The 20,888-nt window shown below is 43.3% G+C and overlaps 1 protein-coding gene across 2 annotated transcripts in view; it reads right to left on the minus strand.

Moving 5' to 3' along the window:
- The window catches only part of FBXO25 (F-box protein 25), a 31,152-nt gene extending 15,183 nt beyond the window's left edge, over window positions 1-15,969 (minus strand). Inside the window, exons 1-3 of one of the 2 annotated variants that reach the window (XM_048497798.1) lie at window positions 15,815-15,969; window positions 10,249-10,388; window positions 2,711-2,811 (exon numbers count right to left, since the gene is read on the minus strand). In XM_048497798.1, coding sequence (XP_048353755.1) covers window positions 2,711-2,811; window positions 10,249-10,382 — 235 coding nt within the window. In that variant the 5' untranslated portion in view covers window positions 10,383-10,388; window positions 15,815-15,969. The remainder of the gene's footprint in view (window positions 1-2,710; window positions 2,812-10,248; window positions 10,389-15,814) is intronic. The other variant, XM_048497791.1, reaches the window with a different exon arrangement.
- Window positions 15,970-20,888: the final 4,919 nt, after the last annotated feature.

Genomic DNA, 20,888 nt, shown 5'->3' on the forward strand with positions numbered 1-20,888 from the left:
CTCCTTTTCCTGTCCTTAGTGTTGAAAAGCTGTTGCCAAGATTTCAACCGCTTAAGGGTTCAAGGCATGCACCTTTGAATGTTTATACCTTATGTGTGATTACACAGAGTTGGTTGAAAAGAGGACCTATTATCATTCTTCCGATAAATTTAAATACTTACAGATATTTTAAGAACAGATTTTGCCATCTATCAATGGACTCTATTTTGATTCGTACACGCAACAAAAATTAAAAGTTGATCCTTTGTGGATCTAGTCTATGACACCGCATAATGTAAAAGAAGAACTACATCAGAATTCCACAATGCTAACCTACTCAGAATTTTACCCCTCCATTTCACTGGGTTCATTTGTCTGATGTGACAGAAGACTCTAGGTCAATGTGGCCCTTGAATGCCAATGCTCACCTGGTTGGCAGGCAAAAACTGGGGACAATTTTTTGGGGTGGGAGGGAATTGTCCTGTTGAGAAATACAACAACAACAAAAAAAACAAGGCCTGGTACACTTACAGGAAATTCTGACCACAGAGTTCCTGGTGATTCCTACAGCTACCGCATTTATCTGTAGCTCTAGGGATCACCAGGAACTCTATGGTCAGAACTTCCTGTATAGAGAAAGACTTAGTTTTAAATATTCTCCTGGCAAACCCTGGAGTAAGGAATTATTTCGAAAGATTCTGTATGGGTAATGTTTTGCAATCATTCATCAACCAGATTCCCCCCACCCCAAAAAAGACTATTCCCAAGGACAACCAACAAGGAACCTGGGCTATGTTCCTCACCCTCACCATGGTTGGAAAGTTATCAATATCTTCAGACAAAAGAGAGGTACAGTTAATTATTTAAACTACAGTGGAGTCAGGAACACAGAGTTCTGGAGAGTTATCAAGATACAGAACCGAGAAATCCCCATAGGGGAAAAAAACTGTGTAAGATGCTCTTTGTAATCTGGCTTGTGAGTTGAGACACTGATTTAAAAAAAGGCTACAGGCCAGGCAAAGAAAATGAACAAACCTAACACTTCGGCTCAGGGATAAATATCAAGCACAACACACAAGGTAACCTAAACCAGAGTAAAATCTGTAGTAATTGGAAATTCATAATGCAGAACCTTTGTTTCTTAAACGGAGCTAGCTTTTTGATGGCTGCTTCCGAATATTTTTTCTCCCAGTCTAATAACTTTGGTCAAGTTCAATAAACTCACTCAAAACCTAACTTTAAGAACTTACCACAGGCCATGATGAAATCAAATTAAGCAGCCAGAGGTTGCTAATTTTGCTCAGAATATTCACTGTGTCGAAACTGAAAAATTCTGAACTAAAAAGTTTGTATATCATCTGTAAACTACAGGTCCTCTTCTCAACAATTCTGGTCTAGTGTTTTTTGCAGGGTTAGCATGGCTACTAATGCAGTGATCAACACGCTGATCCAATACAGTTATAAGAAGAAGAGTTTGAATTTATATCCCCCCTTTCTCCCCTGTAGGAGACTCAAAGGGGCTTACAAACTCCTTATCCTTCCCCCCCTCACAATGAACACCCTGTGAGGTAGGTGGGGCTGAGAGAGCTCAGAAGAACTGTGACTAGCCCAAGGTCACCCAGCTGGCATGTGTTGGAGTGCACAGGCTAATCTGAATTCCCCAGATAGGCCTCCACAGTTCAAGCGGCAGAGTGGGGAATCAAACCCAGGTCCTCCAGATTAGAATGCACCTGCTCTTAACCACTACGCCACTGCTGCTCCTTAGAGGAAAGATGCCTGGGGGAATAATCCCCAAGCCCATAACGTGAATGAGGAGAATCATGCCAGAAATGAATATGCTTGGGGCATCTGAACAGAACTTTTACAAATTCCTTACGAGAGAATTCTCCAGGAACTGAAACCAAGTATTGGCTTTTAATAGAACAAGCTATTGGTATAAAAATCTGCGCACATGAATACATTGGTAACAAGAGATTCTTTAAAAATCAATCCATTCTGGAGCAAGAGGCAAATGATATTTCTGCCTGAGCTGCTTCTATGAACAACTTGGGCATGCAAGTTACGTTTTCACAGTCTCGTAAAAGATGTCTAACCTATTCTTAAGTTTCTTAGGCACTAAAGCATTTTATGAGAATGGAGAACCAGCAGGAGCAACCAAATAAAAATAAAACTGCATTACATTTTCTATTAGCTTCACTGAAATATAAGGACTTGCATCTAGAGGTAAATTTTCACTGATGGAAAAGGAGTGACTTTTACCTCACTGCAGATCTCCAAGTTGCTTCTCATGCAATTTTGCTTCTCATACCCTCCCTTGCATGCCACCCTCCCTCCCTCCCCTCACTCCCTTTCCTTTGCATGGCACCCCTCCCCCTCCACTAGGGTGAGTGGGCCCTGTCCAGATGCTGGGGCCCCTCCCCTTCCTTGCATGCCAAACCTCACTACCTCCCCTCACTCACTCCCTTTCTTTTTGTATGGCACCCCTCCCCCTCCCTCCGCTAGGGTGGGTGGGCCATGTCCATGTTGGGTCTCCTCCCCTCCCCTCCCCTGCATGCCATCCCTCACTCCCTCCCCTTCCTCTTCTTTTATTTTTAGTTGCACGGAAGTAAGAAGAAATATCTGATGGAAATACCTTCTGTTAGTGGAGATTTACCTATTATTTTAAAACTATCCAATCAGAAATGCTTCCAAAATGTAAAAAAACAACAACCCAAAACCTGGTCAGTCTTACACTGAGATTTTGCATTATTCCTAAAATGGTCCTTTTTCCTTTTCTTGCTTGTAAATTCACAATCTTCAGCACTGTATATAACTTCATCATCATTCAAGATGCTGAAAGGAAAAAAAACAAGTCATAAAGAATCAATCCCTAGGATGCATTGGACATGCTGACAGATTAACGCATGCTGAAAACCCTCATGTTGGAGTTCAATTTAATTTTTCCATCATAAACAAATTTAATGTGCCCTTATGAATCAGCCATAAAAATGGTCCTATTGGTTGCTTGGGTTGGTCATTTCTGCTACCTGGTTATGCCCTGAAACTGTCTTCATTATGCAAAAGCTTCCTTAATTCTTTTGAGAGCTTCGTAACTCAGCCTTACACAGAGGTGCCATATTACAGCCCACCTTTTGCTCCAGTGGGGATCCAAAGTGGTCCATACTGTTCTCCTTGCTTCCAACAACCCTGTGAGGTAGGTCAGGTTGAGAGTGTCTGAGTGGCCAAGCTCACCCTGCCAAACAGCAAGGAGGGCGACACCAACCAAAAAACAAGGGACAGTGAAGTGGGAAAATTAGTTTTAATTTAATTAATTCCCCTGCTCATGGTGCAATCTGCTTCTTTGGAGGCTCTGAAGTAAATTCTAGAATAAATAAAAACCTTAAGAACATTAATTTAAAGTGTACCTTTAAAAGACAATACACAGCAATACCAACTCAGTTTCTCCACACAATTAAGAAACAAAAAAGCAAAGTTAACATTAATCCACCATTTAAGAAGTACTTTCACAGAGCCCTTGTCAATCAGCAGGCAACATTGCAGGTCCACCACCAGTTTGAGAAAAATCCAAATATATTTTATGGCTTACCATATGCTGAAGATCATCAAGCATTAGGAATAATATGCTTTAAGGAATGAATATATAACTATAAAGGTGAGAGTCTGACTTTGCAAAAACATTAGCCTAGACCTCAAAACAAAACAAAACAGGACATTTGAAACTAGGTTGGGTAAAAAGTGAACGATCATCAGCCAGTCACCAGATTTGCAATGCAATAAAACAAATGGGGTCCCCAAGTATGTGTTGCCCCCCGCCAAAAAATCTGTGTTTAGGAATCCAAGGCTGATTCCGCATGGGCCAAAAACAGCAGTGTGAAAATGGTGTGAAAACAGTATAGACTCTTTTACACTGTTTTAAACCCTTTTACACCATTTTCACATCAGTTTCACACTGCTTTTTTTGGCCCATGCGGAATCAGCCCAAGCTCCTTCTGACTTGCCAGAGAGAGAGAGAGAGAGTGGAGATTGATGAGCGCTGTCCTTTCAAATTTCTAAACAGAGATTCCCAAGCATGTCTTCTTTATAAGTCTTGACTTGCGCCCAGCCTGGACAGTTCCTTTCAGCAGATAAAAACCCTTACAGTTTGTAAAGTCCACCTTCAGCAAGTGACAGGTAATGATAAGGCTTTATGTTTCTGTACTGCTCATATTACTGCTGGCCTAGCTATGTCTATATCGCTGTTTTAGTGTTTTCTTTGTTATTTCATTGGCTGTTAGTGGCCATGAACATTTTTTAAATGCACATGCAACATGAACAGGCTTAAGTGAAACTTCTGGACTGATCAATAAATCAAATCACCAAGGACTCCGTCTCATCTATCACACAGTCTTGTTGAATATAGGAAACACTTGTGGGAAAAACCATGTTGAAATATTTCATAGTACATATGCTTATGTAACCAGCCGTTGAGAAGGGTATACTTTCAGTGAACACCGGTTTGCAAACATATTAAATCGCCCCCAAGTCACAATGTAATTTGTTAACAGATTTATTTCTTGCAGGCTACCAAAATAAATTGGTTGTCAAAGGTTTTTACAGTTCATGAATCTATTCAAAAGAATATGTTAACTATACTAGGCAGATTATTTAGAAAGCAGTACTGATAGTTTAGTTTATGTACAGTTATTGACCAACAATATTACAAAAAATAAACCCATAAAAAAAGCAAATACAAAGTATCCATGCATCACAGATCAGATATTTCCACACACTGCTAGCAGCAAAATCAAGTAGCTGCTAGTACCCTGACAAAATTCACAATGAAATAAAATATGAAAGCAGCTATGAACCAATAAAAATGTTTGTACATTCACACTAGTATTTTTGAATATCTTTTTCATGTATCCCTCTGAAACACATTCTTTTAAATTTTTATTTTAAAGATTAGTTTGATGCAAAGATTACCATAAGATTTCCAAGTACTGCTAAATTAAACGTTGGCATCTTGCACCAAAAAAAAACTAAAGAAAAGAAATAAAAAGGACAAAACATCCACTTTTCCAAAATAACAATAATTTGAGATTGCCTCCTTTTTTTGCAAAGCACTTAGTCTAACAGAGATAAGTCGAACTGCTAAAGCTCTATGGCGCAAAGCATTCAACAATAAGAAAGTCAAATTGCTTTATCTTCCCATCCGCGTTTTCTTGCAGGAAAATTGTACACAGGCATTTTCCCTACTTACCAGCATTCACTTTTTAATAAAACAGCTGGGTTTGTCAAATTAAAGTATTTATCACTGTCAGTTCAAGTTTTAAAAAGCACCCAAAACATAGCCCAGATGTTGTAAATCACTAGGGCCAACAAGAATAACAAAAAAAGCTATCAAAAGGGGGGAAAAAACCCACATGTACCTGTAAGGGCCAAACTGCAAATATTAGAAAGGGATGAGAATTTAACAATGGCTTTTTCTGTACAGCACAAATAAAATGTTTACAGGATGAAAAGAGCATTTTGGGTGGAATTCTACACAGTTTCCCTGGCCCCCAAATTTATTTGTGAACAAAATGTTTTTTTCTGAAAACACTAAACTAGCCAATTTTTTTCCAAAAACTGTTTTGAAAACGTTTCCTGCTTGCCAAGCAGAAACCGGAAACGTTTTATTGTTCCCGTCTGACTTTAAGGCTTCCGCTTTCGTTTTCTCTGCAGCTTGCGTCCAGCATTTTGTGCTTCTCCAGAGATTCTTTGTGCCATTTGCCATTTGCTGAGTGATTCGTGCAGCCATTTCCTCTGCTGGCATAGTGGCCGCCCGCTGTTTCAGCATTTAAAGTACATGAATAAATTTGATTTGCCTGAAGACTCCACTTGTGTTCCCCCCCCCCTTTTCAATGAAAGACACCTCATTGAAAACAAAAACATGGAAAAACAACAACACATGCAGAATCGCCAGGCAAAACTAAGTTTATTCAAGTATTTTAAATGCTGAAATGGTGGGCCACAATGCAAGCAGAGGATAAGTCTGGGGAACCTTCAGTAAGTGGCGGGCAGCACAGAGGATCCCTGAAGTGGCACAAAATAGTGGGTAAAAGAACTATTTTTGCTTTAAATTTTAGTTTTTCCATACTTTGCAGACAAAAAAAGCCTACACCATTCTTTTTAAAATGTCTGTTTTAAGTGACGTGGTACCAAATGACTCTGGTCTGCAACCATTTCATATACAAAGTTGCATTTAGCTGGGGAGAGACTGGTTATACAGAAACCCGAGTCAAAGACGTAAGGAACAAGATTCCGTAATACTTATGCTCTGCCTAGCAAAACCAGATTCTGGAACAAGTTTCAAAGCCATCATATGATGCCAGAAAACTGAATTAATATAGAATTCACTTCCAATTGCACGCCTATGGCACAAGTCTTGACATTTCTTAATTTGGGCTGAGCATGGAAGAATCCTCTTCTTCCAAGTTAAGAATCTGTCCATTTTCCATGGAGAAAAAAGTAGAAATAAATAGCTAGAAGGCAGGAAAACTAAGGCCGTTTCTGCACGGCCAAGGCAGCGGCTCTCTACCGGCTTAAAGTAAGCCCATGGAGCATCGGGAACTGCTCGCACGGATCCATGCAGGCAGTTCCGACACCGCTGCTGCCCACAGGGGCGGCTCCATGCTGTGTGAGAAGAACCCCCAGAGGGCAGAAGGCAGCGTGGGCGTGTCTTTGCATCCATCCCGAGCTGCACACAGAAGGCAAGGTAAGTTCCTGTCGCTCAGCACAGGGGCCAAAAGCAGCGTCCTCATGGCAGTGTGCTTCGCACCACGCCAGCAGGAAGGCCCCGCTTGGGGGCGGTGCGGCTGGCACTGCTGCGAACGGATCCCCAGGGACAGCATTTTTGCTGTCCCTAGGGCGCTGTATTCCACTCATGCAGAAAGGGCCTAAATTCCATGGAATTGCAATAATTCAGAGAACTCCAATTCCTGGAGATTTGGGAGGCAGAGTCTGGGAAAGGCGGGATTTGGCAGTCGAGGATAGGTAATCCTAGGCGCTGGGAGGAACTGTATTTCCTTTGTTTTGCTCCATATTTGGTATTAAAGCCATTCTTGAATCTGTTGCTCAAAACTTAGTGAACTCTTCCATAACTAGGGTTCCAACCTCTAGGTGGGGCCTGGAGATCTCCCAGAATTACAATTAATCTCAAGACATTAGAGATCAGTCCCCCTGGAGAAAACAGCTAGTTTGGAGGGAGGATTTCATGGCATCATACCCTGCCGAGGTCCCTTCTCCTCCCCAAACCTGCACTCCACCCTCATAAATTTTACATTAATTTTGAATGTTCAAAGGATAAGAGACTGAAAAGAAATAGGGTTAAATATCTTCTAGTGGCAGGAGTGAGACGGAACGCTCCCATCTGCAGATCCAGGACCAACAGTGTTAATTGATCTATCCAACCATCAATAGAGAATCCAGTGAATATGTTTCCACTGTGCTTCAGTGGAAGCTGGAATGAGAAACGTGAAGTTGCCTTTCCCCTTCCTCCTTCTGGGCGAGGGATGTTTCCCCTGTAGTGACATCCCTATACCTTTCATAATTCTAATTTACCTTTCAAAGGCAACATTCCTATTTAAAAAGCAAATTGACTAGAGACACAAATTATATATACACTCCAACACACACCAGCTGGGTGACTTTGGACTAGTCACAGTTCTTCTGAGCTCTCTCAGCCCCACCTACCTCACAGGGTGTTTGTTGTGAGGGGGGGGGGGAAGGGAAAGAAGTGAGGGGGGGGGGAAGGGAAAGAAGTTTGTCAGCCCCTTTGAGTCTCCTATAGGGGAGAAAGGGAGGATATAAATCCAACTCTTCTTCTTATAGGAAAGCAAGGGACATAAAGGATATAAATAAAGCAAAACAAGACATAACAATGTTCCCCGGGAGTACAGTGAAGATCCAAAGAAAGCCTTTACAGCTCAGTATCTTATGACGTTTCAACTTTCAGTGACAATACGCCTATACGGCTTAACAGAAAGGCAAAGTTTGCAGCAATTGCAGACTGCTATGGAACTAAAGGTCGATGGGAGTGTACATGTGTTGTAAGCATAATGTTCCAAGACCTGGGAAAGCAGCTGCCAGCCAGAGCAAACAATGCTGACTTGGATAGCCCAACAGTCTGACCATAAAAGGCAACTTCATCTGTTCAGGTGACAAGATACCGGCTGCAGAGTACTTTGGCTATAGGGCCCAAAGAAAATCTTGGAAATATGCTGCAGAAAGCCTAAGCATAACAGGTCTACACCTCTGCCATTAAGCCATCCTGATCAGATCAGTCTATAATCCAGAGGTGTGGTTGGGGCTATAGTTAAAACTGCTGCGGCTTCAGCTTCATCTACACTGCAGGACAACAGTGGCGCCACACAGCATAGCCAAAACTGACAAGAAAGACCTGACATAGAATTGCCTGGTCCAACTAATCATAATGCCTTTCTGTACTATTCAGTATGTCATAATACAGCAGGAGGAAAAGCTACATCTAGACAGCCATTGTCAAGCTCAAGTTGCAGCAACTGGAAGAATTAGTTCTACTGGAGGAATCAGTTCTACTCACTCTGTCTACTCTCCCCCTCGACCTTTCAGATGTTCTTCATACACTTCCTGAACCACCTTCCCCCACCCCCATCTTGGTCCATCTTAACCATCCATCTACCTAGGCAGGAACTCAGCTCCTGTAACATTCCACAGCACCTAGCACATTTCCGACACTAAGCAGTATAGAAAGGCTCAGTTGCTACTACTCTAAGAGCCTACCCAGACAACCAAGGGGCCAGACAGAAGAGCATTTCATTGACTGAAACTTTCATTTTGTTGTCATCACAAACGAGGGAGGGAGGGGGGAGTGTGGAATTTTACCTTTGTATTTTCTGTGCCTATAAGGAGCACTAATAAGCCCGGATGTATGAAATGGAAAGAGTGCTTGGGTTTATTTGTGTAAATATTCATTTGTCATTTTTGCCATTTCAGCTTCTGAGGCTGATTTTTCTTTTTTTGCATCTTCCATGCCCATTTGTTGAAGATCACGTAATGAGTCACCCCAACCTGCAGTTTTAAGCTTTTAACTGCATTAACCTAGATTTTAACATGAGTATAAAAGCTCACCTTATATTTAAAACACTGCTGTCCCCATGGCAACAGTCTATCAGATAATTAGGCTGTTATGTTATTCCTGAATGCCATGCTGTCGGTTGCCTAATATAAGAACAGCTTTCAGCTGCACTCACAAAACAGGTGCCCTTTCCCTACAAAATATGCGCTGAGTGCATCACTGCAACAATATTTTAAAGCTTACTTTTATACACTGGTCAGTTATTATTCTACAACATTCAGAGCATGTTACGCTTTCTAGCCAATCAAGTGATGTAACCAGAGCCTTCTATATTACTTGTAGCTATTAGAAAAGATTTAAATAATGTATTGACGCCTAAAGACATTTTATTCTAGGAAAAAAAATACTGTGCCTAAAACCTGAGGCTTAAATCCACGTTGCCCATTTCAAACCTAAATCCACAAACCCACTGGTTTAGTTGTCATCTTCTGGACCCCAGAGTAAGGGCGTCTGACAATTCACCACTACACTCTTTTCCTCGCACTAGAGTTTTTAAAGCTCAATTGTTTTCTGTGTCTGAGTGACAGCGTTCGGGTCTGTTTACATATTATGCATAGTGCGTTGAAAATACTGGAAACTGCTTTTGCATTGGCTCAAAATCCCTGATGAAGCTGGAACGTTTACCTCAGCTCACCATACAGTTTCAATAGACCCATTAAACTCAGAATGGAATCGTTCAAAGGTACTTGAAAGATCTCCTTTTCCCATATGGGCTGCTGTGTTCATTCAGATAATAGTTAGAGAACTCCTTAAGGTTAGACAGATTTCAATAAACCTAGCATAAGGCCTGTAATAACCACACTACTTGTGGAATGCTCTTGCCCAAAAAACACTAATATATTTTAGCTTTTACATGGCACATAAACAAGGCTTTGGAAAACTATGCTAAACAAGTAACGCTGTTCTCTGCTCCTGTCAATTCGGGGGTGGAGGTGGGGTGATGAGGTTGTCTGTTTTTAATGTTGTACAGATTGCTTTAAAAAAATTAATTTCCCATTACATGATGAAAACACTTTAAACAAACAAGTAAATGATAGCAAAAAAACAGATAGTTTTCAATATGCTCCACATACTACAAATTCAGCACAAAGAAGCCCCAGCAACCTTTTCTACTCCTCCCCAAGGAAACTTACATATCATGACTGATGTTAAGATTACTGTTCTCATCCTCAAGTTCTGAACAGCAAGGCTCACATCTCTTCCAACCATCTTCTGTTTTAATCCACCTCCATCCTGGAGACCGCCAGTCCTGGCCCAAAAAAGGCATGATTTTCTGAAAGGAAACAAACCACCCATAATAGTTGCAAAATGCCACAGCTTCCATTTTACTGTTAAATAAAAAGGGTGCTCTTCAGAACACTGCCACAAGAACCTTCGCAACAAGGGACTAGGGAGGGGTAATAAACCATGGAAAAGAAAAATATTAGTGGCAATTATCAGTGGCGAGTAGAATTAGTGGCAATTAGCCAAGATGGTGAAAAAGTCAAGATGGTAAAAACAATAGTTCTCCAGGCTCATTAGGCCTCCAAACAATTCAAATGCAAGAAGAAAGAGGAGATCATGAAAACAATACAAGAATGCCGTTTGCTCTTATTTGTGGCATTGGCTCTAGAGATAAAAGGCAAATAAAGCAATAATATGTTTTCTTATTCAGTTAAAATTCCCTACACGTTTCACCAATAGGGTTTTTCAGAGGAACCTGTAATCTGTAATACGTAGTGTACAAATTGTAATTAGATTTTGATACAATGCTTTATTTGAATAGTTTTAGCCATAAAGCCACTGCAATTTGTGAGAACTTTTTTCCCCATGTATTTGCATATTATATGTTACAGATTTCTCTGAAGAAGCCTGTTGGTGAAATACTTAGAGAATGTTAACTAAATAATAATGGCCCAGGCTGGCCCAATCTTGTCAGATCACAGAAGTTAAGCAGGATTGGCCCTAGTTAGTGCTTGGGACTGGAAACCACCAAGAAAGTCCAGGATCACTCTGCAGAGACAGGCAATCACAAACCACCTCCGTTCGCCTCCTGTCTTGGAAACCCTACCCAGGGTGCCATTAGTTGGCTGCGACTTAATGGCACTTCCCACCTAATTTTTCACTTTACTTGCACCATCAGCCTTGGCCTTATTTTTTAACCTCTTGGTGACTACTGTGATTCTTTTATTTCTCTTGGCATTGAATGTAGAACAAATATGACATGGTAAAAACATGCTCTCTTTTTTGGAGCTAGCAAGTCAGAAACAACTTATGGTGACCCCGGTAGGGTTTTCAGGGTAAGAGATGTGCAGAAGTGGGTAGTCAATACCTGCCTCTGCATCACAATTCCAGTATTCTTTAGTGGTCTTCCATTCAAATACTGACCAAGGGTTGATTTTACTTTGTTTCCAAGATATGACACTGGAGTAGCGTATTCAAACCCATGTTTTTTCTGGACTAGCTATTTGTTACCACAACACCAGCCAACGTGGTGTAATGGTTAAGAGTGGCAGACTAATTTGGAGAATCTGGTTTGATTCTCCACTCCTTCACATGAAGCCCATTGGGTGACCTTGGGCTAGTCACAATTCTCTCCAAACTCTCTCAGCCCCACCTTCCTCACAAGGGCCCCTTCCGCACACGCAAAATAATGTGTTTTCAAACCACTTTCACAACTGTTTGCAGGTGGATTTTGCCATTCCGCACAGCTTCAAAGAGCACTGAAAGCAGTTTGAAAGTGCATTATTCTGCATGTGCGGAATGAGCCAAGGTGTCTGTTGTGGGCACAGAAAGCAAATATTAGTTGTTCTGAAACTCTTTTCAATAGAGAAAAGCAAGTATAAAAACCAACTCTTTTTCTCCTACCAGCCTCAGAGGTAGTGACCGGGAAAACTTAATAACATAACAATAATGACATCCTTGATATTTTTTAAAGTAATGCCACACAGATGGGTTTTGCATTATTATATGCTATATTGCATAATTTTCCTTCTGTGCATCAAACAAACAAACAAGGAAAAGTCAATTCTGTGGACCTACAACAAACAGCTGGATGTACCTCTGAGTTAAATAAGATTTAGCTCATGGTCTCAGATTATTAGAGGCTTCTAAACGTTTTTTTCAAAAAACTAAGGCTCATTCCGCACATGCAGAATAATGCACTTTCAAACTACTTTCAGTGCTCTTTAAAGTTGTGCGGAATAGCAAAATCCACTTGCAAACAGTCGTGAAAGTGGTTTGAAAACACATTATTTTGCGTGTGCGGAAGGGGCCTAAGATTACTATTTTCAAAGGGTCTTAAATGTCACATAGCTGGGGACTCAGGATAACTTAATCTTGACACAACCCAACAAGCCATCACAGTGTGTGTGTGTGTGTGGGGGGGAACCTTTATAAAAGCTATTAATGAAAAAGAATTCAGTGTCTGAATAAAAAGAATGTTACAAGAAATATGAATCATTTCAATTTATTTCATTGAATTGCTGAGTACTTTGGAAGAACAATGAATACAAATGTGATTAATAACCATGATAAACAGTGATATTTCCTCAGTACATCCTTGGATATGTACAAATGTTTGAAAGCAGCAGGAAAAGAGGAAGTTCCAATATGAGATGGGTATATGACTCTATAAAGGAAGTCACGGCCCTCAGTTTGCAAGATCTGAGCAAGACTGTTAACAAACAGAACGTTTTAGATGACATCAATTCATAAGGTCGCAACAAATTAGAAGCAACCTGACAGCACCAAACATACATACATTTGCAAATAACACATGCAAAGCTCCCTGATGTAATTTACAGACTTCCCCACTCAAAAATAATGATCACCCTGGTCTTGTTAGAACATACAAGGTCTACTTCCCTTTCCCACCAGGCATCAAGCAAATCTGAAAAGGTAATTCTGCCTGTTAACACTCCAGTCAGTCACAGCAACATGCATCATTGCAGTGTGTTGATAAGTATCTCTTTGGTGTGAAGACTGCTGTCATTGTTCCATTTAGGGTTTACATCTTTGCAGTACTAATTTACGAAGGACATCAACTTGTATTTGCAAAGGAATGATTCCTGAGCTTACAAAAACTAAAGATGAGGACAGTAGTGTTATAATCTTCGGTGGGCTATTTGTCATTTGAAATGCATTGAGACTTCTGTAAGTCTGATTCAAAAACAAAAATCTTGTGATCCATTCTCATCCAATTTAGGATATATTCAGTGGTGGGATTCAGCAGGTTCACACCACTTCAGCAGAACCAGTTGTTAAAATGGTGCTTGTAAACAACCAGTTGTTAAATTATTTGAATCCCTCCACCGGAACCGGTTGTTAAATTAATTGAATCCCACTACTGGATATATTTGTCCAAAAGAAAAAAAGAGTACTTTAGGGGAGATACTAACTTGGGCTTTGATCAGCATTACACACCCCAGCCCCAAATGTGACAGTAACTTCCTTCTATTGCTGTATTAAGGGGGACATCCCTTGTCCCTATGTGGATGCCATTGAACTGAATCAACTAGCTCTTGGTTTCGTCAGACAGCTGTGAGATGTTATTTTTCTGTGAAGGAAGAAAGGTTGGGAACACCTTTGTATTTTGCATTAGGGAAGCGAGACTCTTGCACAGGCCAAAGAGCATTTGGCTCTTAGCCCAAGGCTTGTTGCCTCTGGCAGTAAACGACCTAGTCCAATGGATACAGGATCAGCTCAGGAACTGGAACTGCATTATATACATTTATATGTTTAGTTGCATTTTTGTAAGCCAGTCTGAGCTCCCAGTGGAAAGAAAACCAGAACAGAAATACTTAAACTGGTATTTGGTACCATTCAAATTACATGGCTCTACACAGAGTAGTTTCCTAGAAAGGAGATACAGGCCTTTACCCTCAAGGACATCCCACTCTACATTAGAACAGATCACACAGGTAAGGAGGGACTCCCATCAGTGGCTCCACATCACCAGATTGAATACACTCCCCAACTGTCCCGTGGCATCTCCTTGCGGGCAGAAGTTGGTGTGTGGTTTTTTTGCCTGGTGCTTTGCATGAGTTTTTTGCAAGAGCCGCCCCACCTCTGGGTCATGCTTTGGGTAAGGCGGCCGAGTGGAAGGGGCAGATGGGAGGTCCAGATTCAGCTTTGCGCCTGCCAGGGGAGTCCTGCTCTGACTTCTATGCATACCTGCAGGGTAGGCTGCCGTGTGGGATGAACAGAAGCTGCTGCTCTCCGTAGGGCAGAGGGGGTTTGCATGCCTAGTGCTGCTGGCAGCACCAGTCAGGCTGCTGCTGCCGTCGTCCCCTCTCTGCCCCACGGAGCAGGCGGCTGCCTTCTCTGTGGGGCAGAGAGGGTTTGAATTCCCGGTGCAACCGGCTCACGCAGCACAAGAGCCGGCAGCACTGAAGGCTGCCGCCGCCACCCCCTCTCTGCCCAATGAAGCAAGCAGCTGCCTTCTCCATGGGGCAGAGAGGGTTTGCAAGCCCGGTATTGCTGGCTCATGCGGCGCAAAAGCAGCAAGCGGCGTGCCCGCTCTGCCCAATGGAGCAGGCGGCTCAGCTGCCTTCTCCATGGGGCAGAGACGGTTTGCATGCCCGGTGTTCCCGGCTCGCGCAGCGCAATAGCAGCAGGCAAGTCCCCTCTCTGCCCAATGGAGCAGGAAGCTGCCTTTTCCATGGGGCAGAGAGGGTTTGCAAGCATGGTGTCGCCAGCTTGTGCGACATGAGAGCGGCAGCACCAGGCAGGCCACCGCCGTCATCCCCTCTAATCAACAGAACTGCCTTCTTCATGTGGCGGAGGGGGTCTGTATACCTGGTGCTGCCGTCCCTTCTGCCCAATGGAGCAGGTGGAACAGCTGCCCTCTCTGTGGGGCAGAGGGTTTGCATGGCTGGCACCGCCGCCCCCTCTGCCCAATGGAGCAGGCAGCTGCCTTCTCCGTTGGGCAAAGGGGGTTTGCATGGTCGGTGTTCCCAGCTCGCACAGCGCAAGAGCAGCAGCAGCACCAGGCAGGCAAGTCCCCTCTCTGTCCAATGGAGCAGGAAGCGGCCTTCTCTGTGGGGCAGAGAGGGTTTGCAAGCATGGTGTCGCCAGCTTGTGCGACGCGAGAGCGGCAGCACCAGGTAGGCCGCCGCCACCATCCCCTCTGCCCAACAGAGCAGGCAGCTGCCTTCTCCATGGGCAGAGGGGGTTTGCATGCTTGGCAATAAATGGTTATCCTGTTCGGCCCCCAACCTAAGGTGCACTTTGAGTTTTGGCCCCCTGTGCAATTGAATTTGACACGCCTGCCTTATGGACACAGCTGGGGGAAGCTTGTTTTAGTATGCTGGTACCCATGTATGTTCTTTCCTAGAACCCGGAGACTGAGTCACCCTGTTAAGGCAGGGGGGAGGATTATGGTGTAACTCAGGGTCTTTCCAGACATGTACATGATACTTTGAGAAAAGCAAAAACCCTGCCTTAAAGAAGCCCAGTAAAAGATGGACTTTGTTTCTATTACCATTAAACAAAAGTGAAGAGGGAGCAGAAAAAGCTACCCCCACCCCCCCACCAATAATGAATAAACCGAGCCAGCCAGGGTACAACTGCAGCACCTCCCCCCGACTTGCCCCAGGCGGCTTCCTCCTCCTCGGGAGACTTCTAAAGCGCCTAACCTTCACCCCTCTCTTTCTTCCCTCCCTCTCCCCCTTTTCCGTGCTGCTTCCTTCCCGCGCCCCCTTTTTTGCAAAGTCTCACCAACGCTTCTCCTCGCCTAGGAAGGGCAGCTGCGGCGTCCCCAATTTCTGTTATTGACCGAAGCAACAGGGAGCTTCTCGTGCCCCGCTCTGCCGCTATTAACTGATTGGCTGGCCTCCGCCGTTCTTGTTGCCACCCCGTGTTTCAGCGTTCGATTGGCTGTTCAGAGCATTGTGACGTCCCAGGACTCCCGTCTCACGTGATGGACGAACGCCGGAGAACGTGTCAATGTTTTGTTCGAAGGAGGAAGGGGCGGAGACTGGGCTGACCGGGGCGGGGTTTGCGAGCTGATGGTTCAACGAGAGGGGGAGTCAAGCGAGGAGGCGTGTGAGGGGCAAGGGGCGCTACGAAATAAAAAAAGTATTCACTTGCAATTATGCATCTGTGCAGTAGCAGTGTGATAGGAAGAGCCGCTGAGTTCAGTAAGGGTTGCAAATATTGCAATCTATGGTAAACGTTATATTTATAACATTACTTTGCATTTGTCGTTTTAACTGGATATTGTGAAAGGAGGAAAGATCAGAATGCATGCAGCAGACAAATAAGGGACAAGATTGCAGCATTAATTACGGTGGGCCTATCCTGTCTTCCTCCCTCATGCCTGGCAATTCAACAGGAGTTTGCTCAGTATGCCGAATGATTGCGCCGCGCAAACAAAACAAAACAAATAGGTGTCAACGCTCTCTGGTCCAAGGAAGTTCTGGGTTCTCCTTAATACAGGATGCATTCCTTCTTTCCAAAAGTTCCGGGAAACCGTTGACCACCAGAAGGGGAAGGGGAGGGAGCAGAGCTTGCATTGTGATGTTTCCCTCCATAGACTGGAAACAAACGTTGGGGAGCAGGGGAGAGAGAGAAGGAGACTTATTCTTAAGGATACTTTTTCATAGGGTTGCCAACCCCTGGGTGCGGGCTGGAGATCTCCCAGAATTGCAAATGATCTCCAAACTACATAAAATCACTTATTTAAATAATTTACTCCACTTTTCCTGGAGGAAATGACTGCTTTGGAAGATGGGCTGCATGGCATTCTATCCTGCTGAACTCCCTACCCCACTCTCCTAGGCTTCACCCTCCTGGGAATTTCTCAGAAAGAGTATCTAGTTGTAGTCATGGGGAATTTTGGGATCCTGGACAAGGCATTAAAAAAAGGCCAATTTTGGTAGGCCAAAATGACTTTATTTGACTCACAAAAAGTTCCCTGACAATCTATAAACGTTTGGATAGCCTTCTTCCTTCTGTACTTTTACAAAGTTTTATACAACCATACATAATGTGTGGAAGTTCAAACTAACCAACAGGCATTGTACACGATGATGCATTAATGCAAACTATGAAGAGTGCCAGCTAAGCAACCTGATCATTCTTCTTGTTTACCATATAAGGGGATTGGAACATTGACCAACTTCCTTATCTTCTGATACCAAAAAAGGAAGCACAAGATATCTGTTCCAGAAGATCCAAGATAACAAAAGGAAATTTAAAGCACAGTTAGATACGCTGAAAGATCAACAAGGAAATACATTAACTGAACAGGACAAAATACAGGACAGATGGGAACAATACACTGAAGAACTCTACAGAGGAGATGCAAGAATTACAGATTCCTCCCTTTCTCTCCCTTTCCCCCATTCTGTCTCTTCCATCCCCTTTCTCTCCCTTTCCCCTAATTCTATTTCCCGGATCATTCTCTAGCTTTCCCACATTATGTCTCTTCCCCCTGTTCTCTCCCTTCTCTCCTCTTTCCCCCTTTCTCTCCCTTCCCCCCCAAGGACGTAGGTATAGATTTTTAGGGGGGGTTCAGAGGTGGGGACACACCCCCACCCGCCCCTAGGGCATGGCCATCTGCCTCCCCAAGCTCCCCGCTACCCCTGGCCTAGATGCTTTATAAGTTAAGCAGCTGGCTCCAAGGTCGGGGATGGCAGACTCCCCTGCCCTGCCCTGCCCTGCCCTGCCCTGCCCCTCCCCTCTGTGCAGAGGCATAGAGGGAAAATGGAGCCTGATGCAAAAGGAATCTTTTCAGAGTTTCTGTCCCGAGCAGCCGCATTTTGGCCAGTGCATGGGATCCACCCCCAAACAGCATCACTTTCAAGGCTGTTTAAACTAGAGAGCCCAAATTCTCCTTTTAAATCCACATTAAAGGGAGAATCTGGAGTCCCTAGTTAAACAATCTTTGCAGTTTTATTCTCAATTAGGAAAGGAATTGAGAATAAAACTGCAAAGATTGTCATGCCCTTATATAAAGCAGTGGTGCGACCAAGGTTCTAGATTACTCAGTGTCCAGTTCTGAGTCGCCGCATCTCAAAAAAAGGATATTGAGGGGAGATAGAAAGAGAGTGCAGAGAAGGAGCCTTAACAAGGATGATTGAGGGACTGGAGCACCTTCCCTATGAGGAGAGGCTGCAGCGTTTGGGACTCTTTAGTTTGGAGACGAGACGGCTGAGGGGGGATATGATTGAAGTCTATAAAATTATGCATGGGGTAGAAAATGTTGACAGAGAGAATTTTTTCTCTCTTTCTCACAATACTAGAACCAGGGGGCATTCATTGAAAATGCTGGGGGGAAGAATTAGGACTAATAAAAGGAAACACTTCTTCACGCAACGTGTAGTGGTGTTTGGAATATGCTGCCACAGGAGGTGGTGACGGCCACTAACCTGGATAGCTTTAAAAGGGGCTTGGACAGATTTATGGAGGAGAGAAGTGGGAGGATTTGGCATGGCTACCAATCTTGATCCTCTTTGATCTGAGATTGCAAATGCCTTACCAGACCAGGGATTGCTCCAGGAGCAGCTGTGGCCGCCAGAAGGCCATTGCTTTCACATCCTGCATGTGAGCTCCCAAAGGCACCTGGTGGGCCACTGCGAGTAGCAGAGAGCTGGACTAGATGGACTCTGGTCTGATCCAGCTGGCTTGTTCTTATGTTCTTATGTTCTTAAACAACATTGAAAGTGATGCTGTTTTGGGGTGGATTATCCCCCACCCTGAAACAGCATCACTTTCAATGTGGTGTAGTGGTTAAGAGCAGGTGCATTCTAATCTGGAGGGTTTGATGCCCTGCTTTGCCACTTGAGCTGTGGAGGCTTATCTGGGGAATTCAGATTAGCCTGTGCACTCCCACACACGCCAGCTGGGTGACCTTGGGCTAGTCACAGCTTTTCAGAGCTCTCTCAGCCCCACCCACCTCACAGGGTGTTTGTTGTGAGGGAGCAAGGGCAAGGAGATTGTAAGCCCCTTTGAGTCTCCTACAGGAGAGAAACAATGGAGGATGGGGGCACCCCCTTTGGGAGTCCATAACTTTGGACCCCTTGAACCAAACCTCACCAACCCCGGGTAGTATCATCAGGAGAGTCCCCCAAACAATCCCTGAACGTTACAGTTAACCAGATGTGCCAAATCACTCTTGAGAGAAAATAACTGTTTTAGGGTCATACAGTGCGCTTCAGGGGGATCCAATCTTCCAACTAGTGGTCTGATAACAAAGTCTATGCCACTCTTTCTGACCGGGTTTTATGTGCCACCTCCAACAAAGTCAAATAAATGTACTTTGATTGGATTTCCAATGATTTTAAAGTGGTGGCATGTTATTAAATAGTAGCGAATGATTAAAACAGTGTGATCTTGAACACCATGATCTTATCTGATGGTTCAGTGACACAGAAAGACAAATATTCCAATTAAACACACAGCATCAAATAAAAAAGGTCTCATGGGGGGTTTCTTGGAGTAAGTGACAGTGACATTTATTTTACCAGATCCTTTGACAAAGAAGCAACGGGCATGCCAGTGAATAATTTTTTAAAAGCTATTTAGTCATTGATGACTCATTAAAGTCTATATTAGGAGCAACATGAAATGTTCAAAGTGTCTATAACAGGACTTATGACATCAAACAGTAATAACATGTAATTGAGAACAAACTTGCTGATAGTATCAAGTAAACTAAATAAACAGATGTTTCATATATAATTTCTTTGATAGTCAAGAATCAGCTAAACAAATAACCACATTTTCATCACCAGATGTTTTTGAGGTTATAATGGGCAGCATACAGTGGCAATGAGTTCTAGGGGTAGTATGAAAATTGTTTCTTTCAGTGTACAAGTTGGCTATTATTCACTTCTTTATTCTGACAGAGAATATTTTTAACAGCATACTTGTGAGCCTTTGCTAAGTATGCAAATTAATAATTTGCATATTTAGCAAAGGCTCATGGGTGTGCTGTTAAATTTTTAAAAATTCATTTTTTACTTTTGGTTTCATATCCTGACCATCCCAGAAGGGCTCAGGGTGGCAACAACATGTTAAACCTACATTACAGTTAGAAATCATAATTTTAAAAATGCTCGCCATAACTTAAAAGATAGCCCAAAGTCAGGACCAAACTTGCTAAAAGGTAACATTTTTCAATGCACAGAGTCAGTAGGCCTGCATCTGAGGCACTTGTGCCTGATATGGGTGTGGTCTTGTTGAGAGACTAAATTGTACCTTCTCCATGTGACCTACAGAACCAGTAGGCCTGGGTATCTGAGGCGCTTGTGCTAGACCTGCCATTTGTTGGACTGCCCCTATCCCCTAGAGTGCAAAAAAACAGACATCCCCTGAAGATAAGTCCTACTGCATCTTATAGACAAAAATTAATATAAGACCCTATCTTAATTTTGGGGAAACATGGTAAGTACCCCTCTGTAACAACAACCTGAGAAGAAAACCTTGTAAAGTAAGATCTAGTTTTGTTTTTAGCTTTCAAAAGCCTCTATAAGTTCAATTTTTACTTCAGATTTTGGTGGCAGCTTATATATTAGTTTCCTGAGGGGATTTCTGATAGAAAGGGCTTGTGTGTGGGCGTGAGTTGGGGAGTGCCTTGGCCATCAACAGCTATCAATCATCCTCCACCCCGCAACACCCTGCAACATGCTTCCCTCCCTGCTGGGCCTCTATATCTCTTCAGGGAGTGGGAGCTGTTGCAGTTCCCCACAGAGGAGGCAGACCTTGGGGTGATACAACTGGAATTCAATGCCATCAGTGGCTTCCTCCACATTTTGGAGGAACTGCACCAACAGCACTCTGAAAGCCC

Source organism: Sphaerodactylus townsendi, linkage group LG01 (genome assembly GCF_021028975.2).
Source record: "Sphaerodactylus townsendi isolate TG3544 linkage group LG01, MPM_Stown_v2.3, whole genome shotgun sequence".
NCBI classification, from domain to species: domain Eukaryota; kingdom Metazoa; phylum Chordata; class Lepidosauria; order Squamata; family Sphaerodactylidae; genus Sphaerodactylus; species Sphaerodactylus townsendi.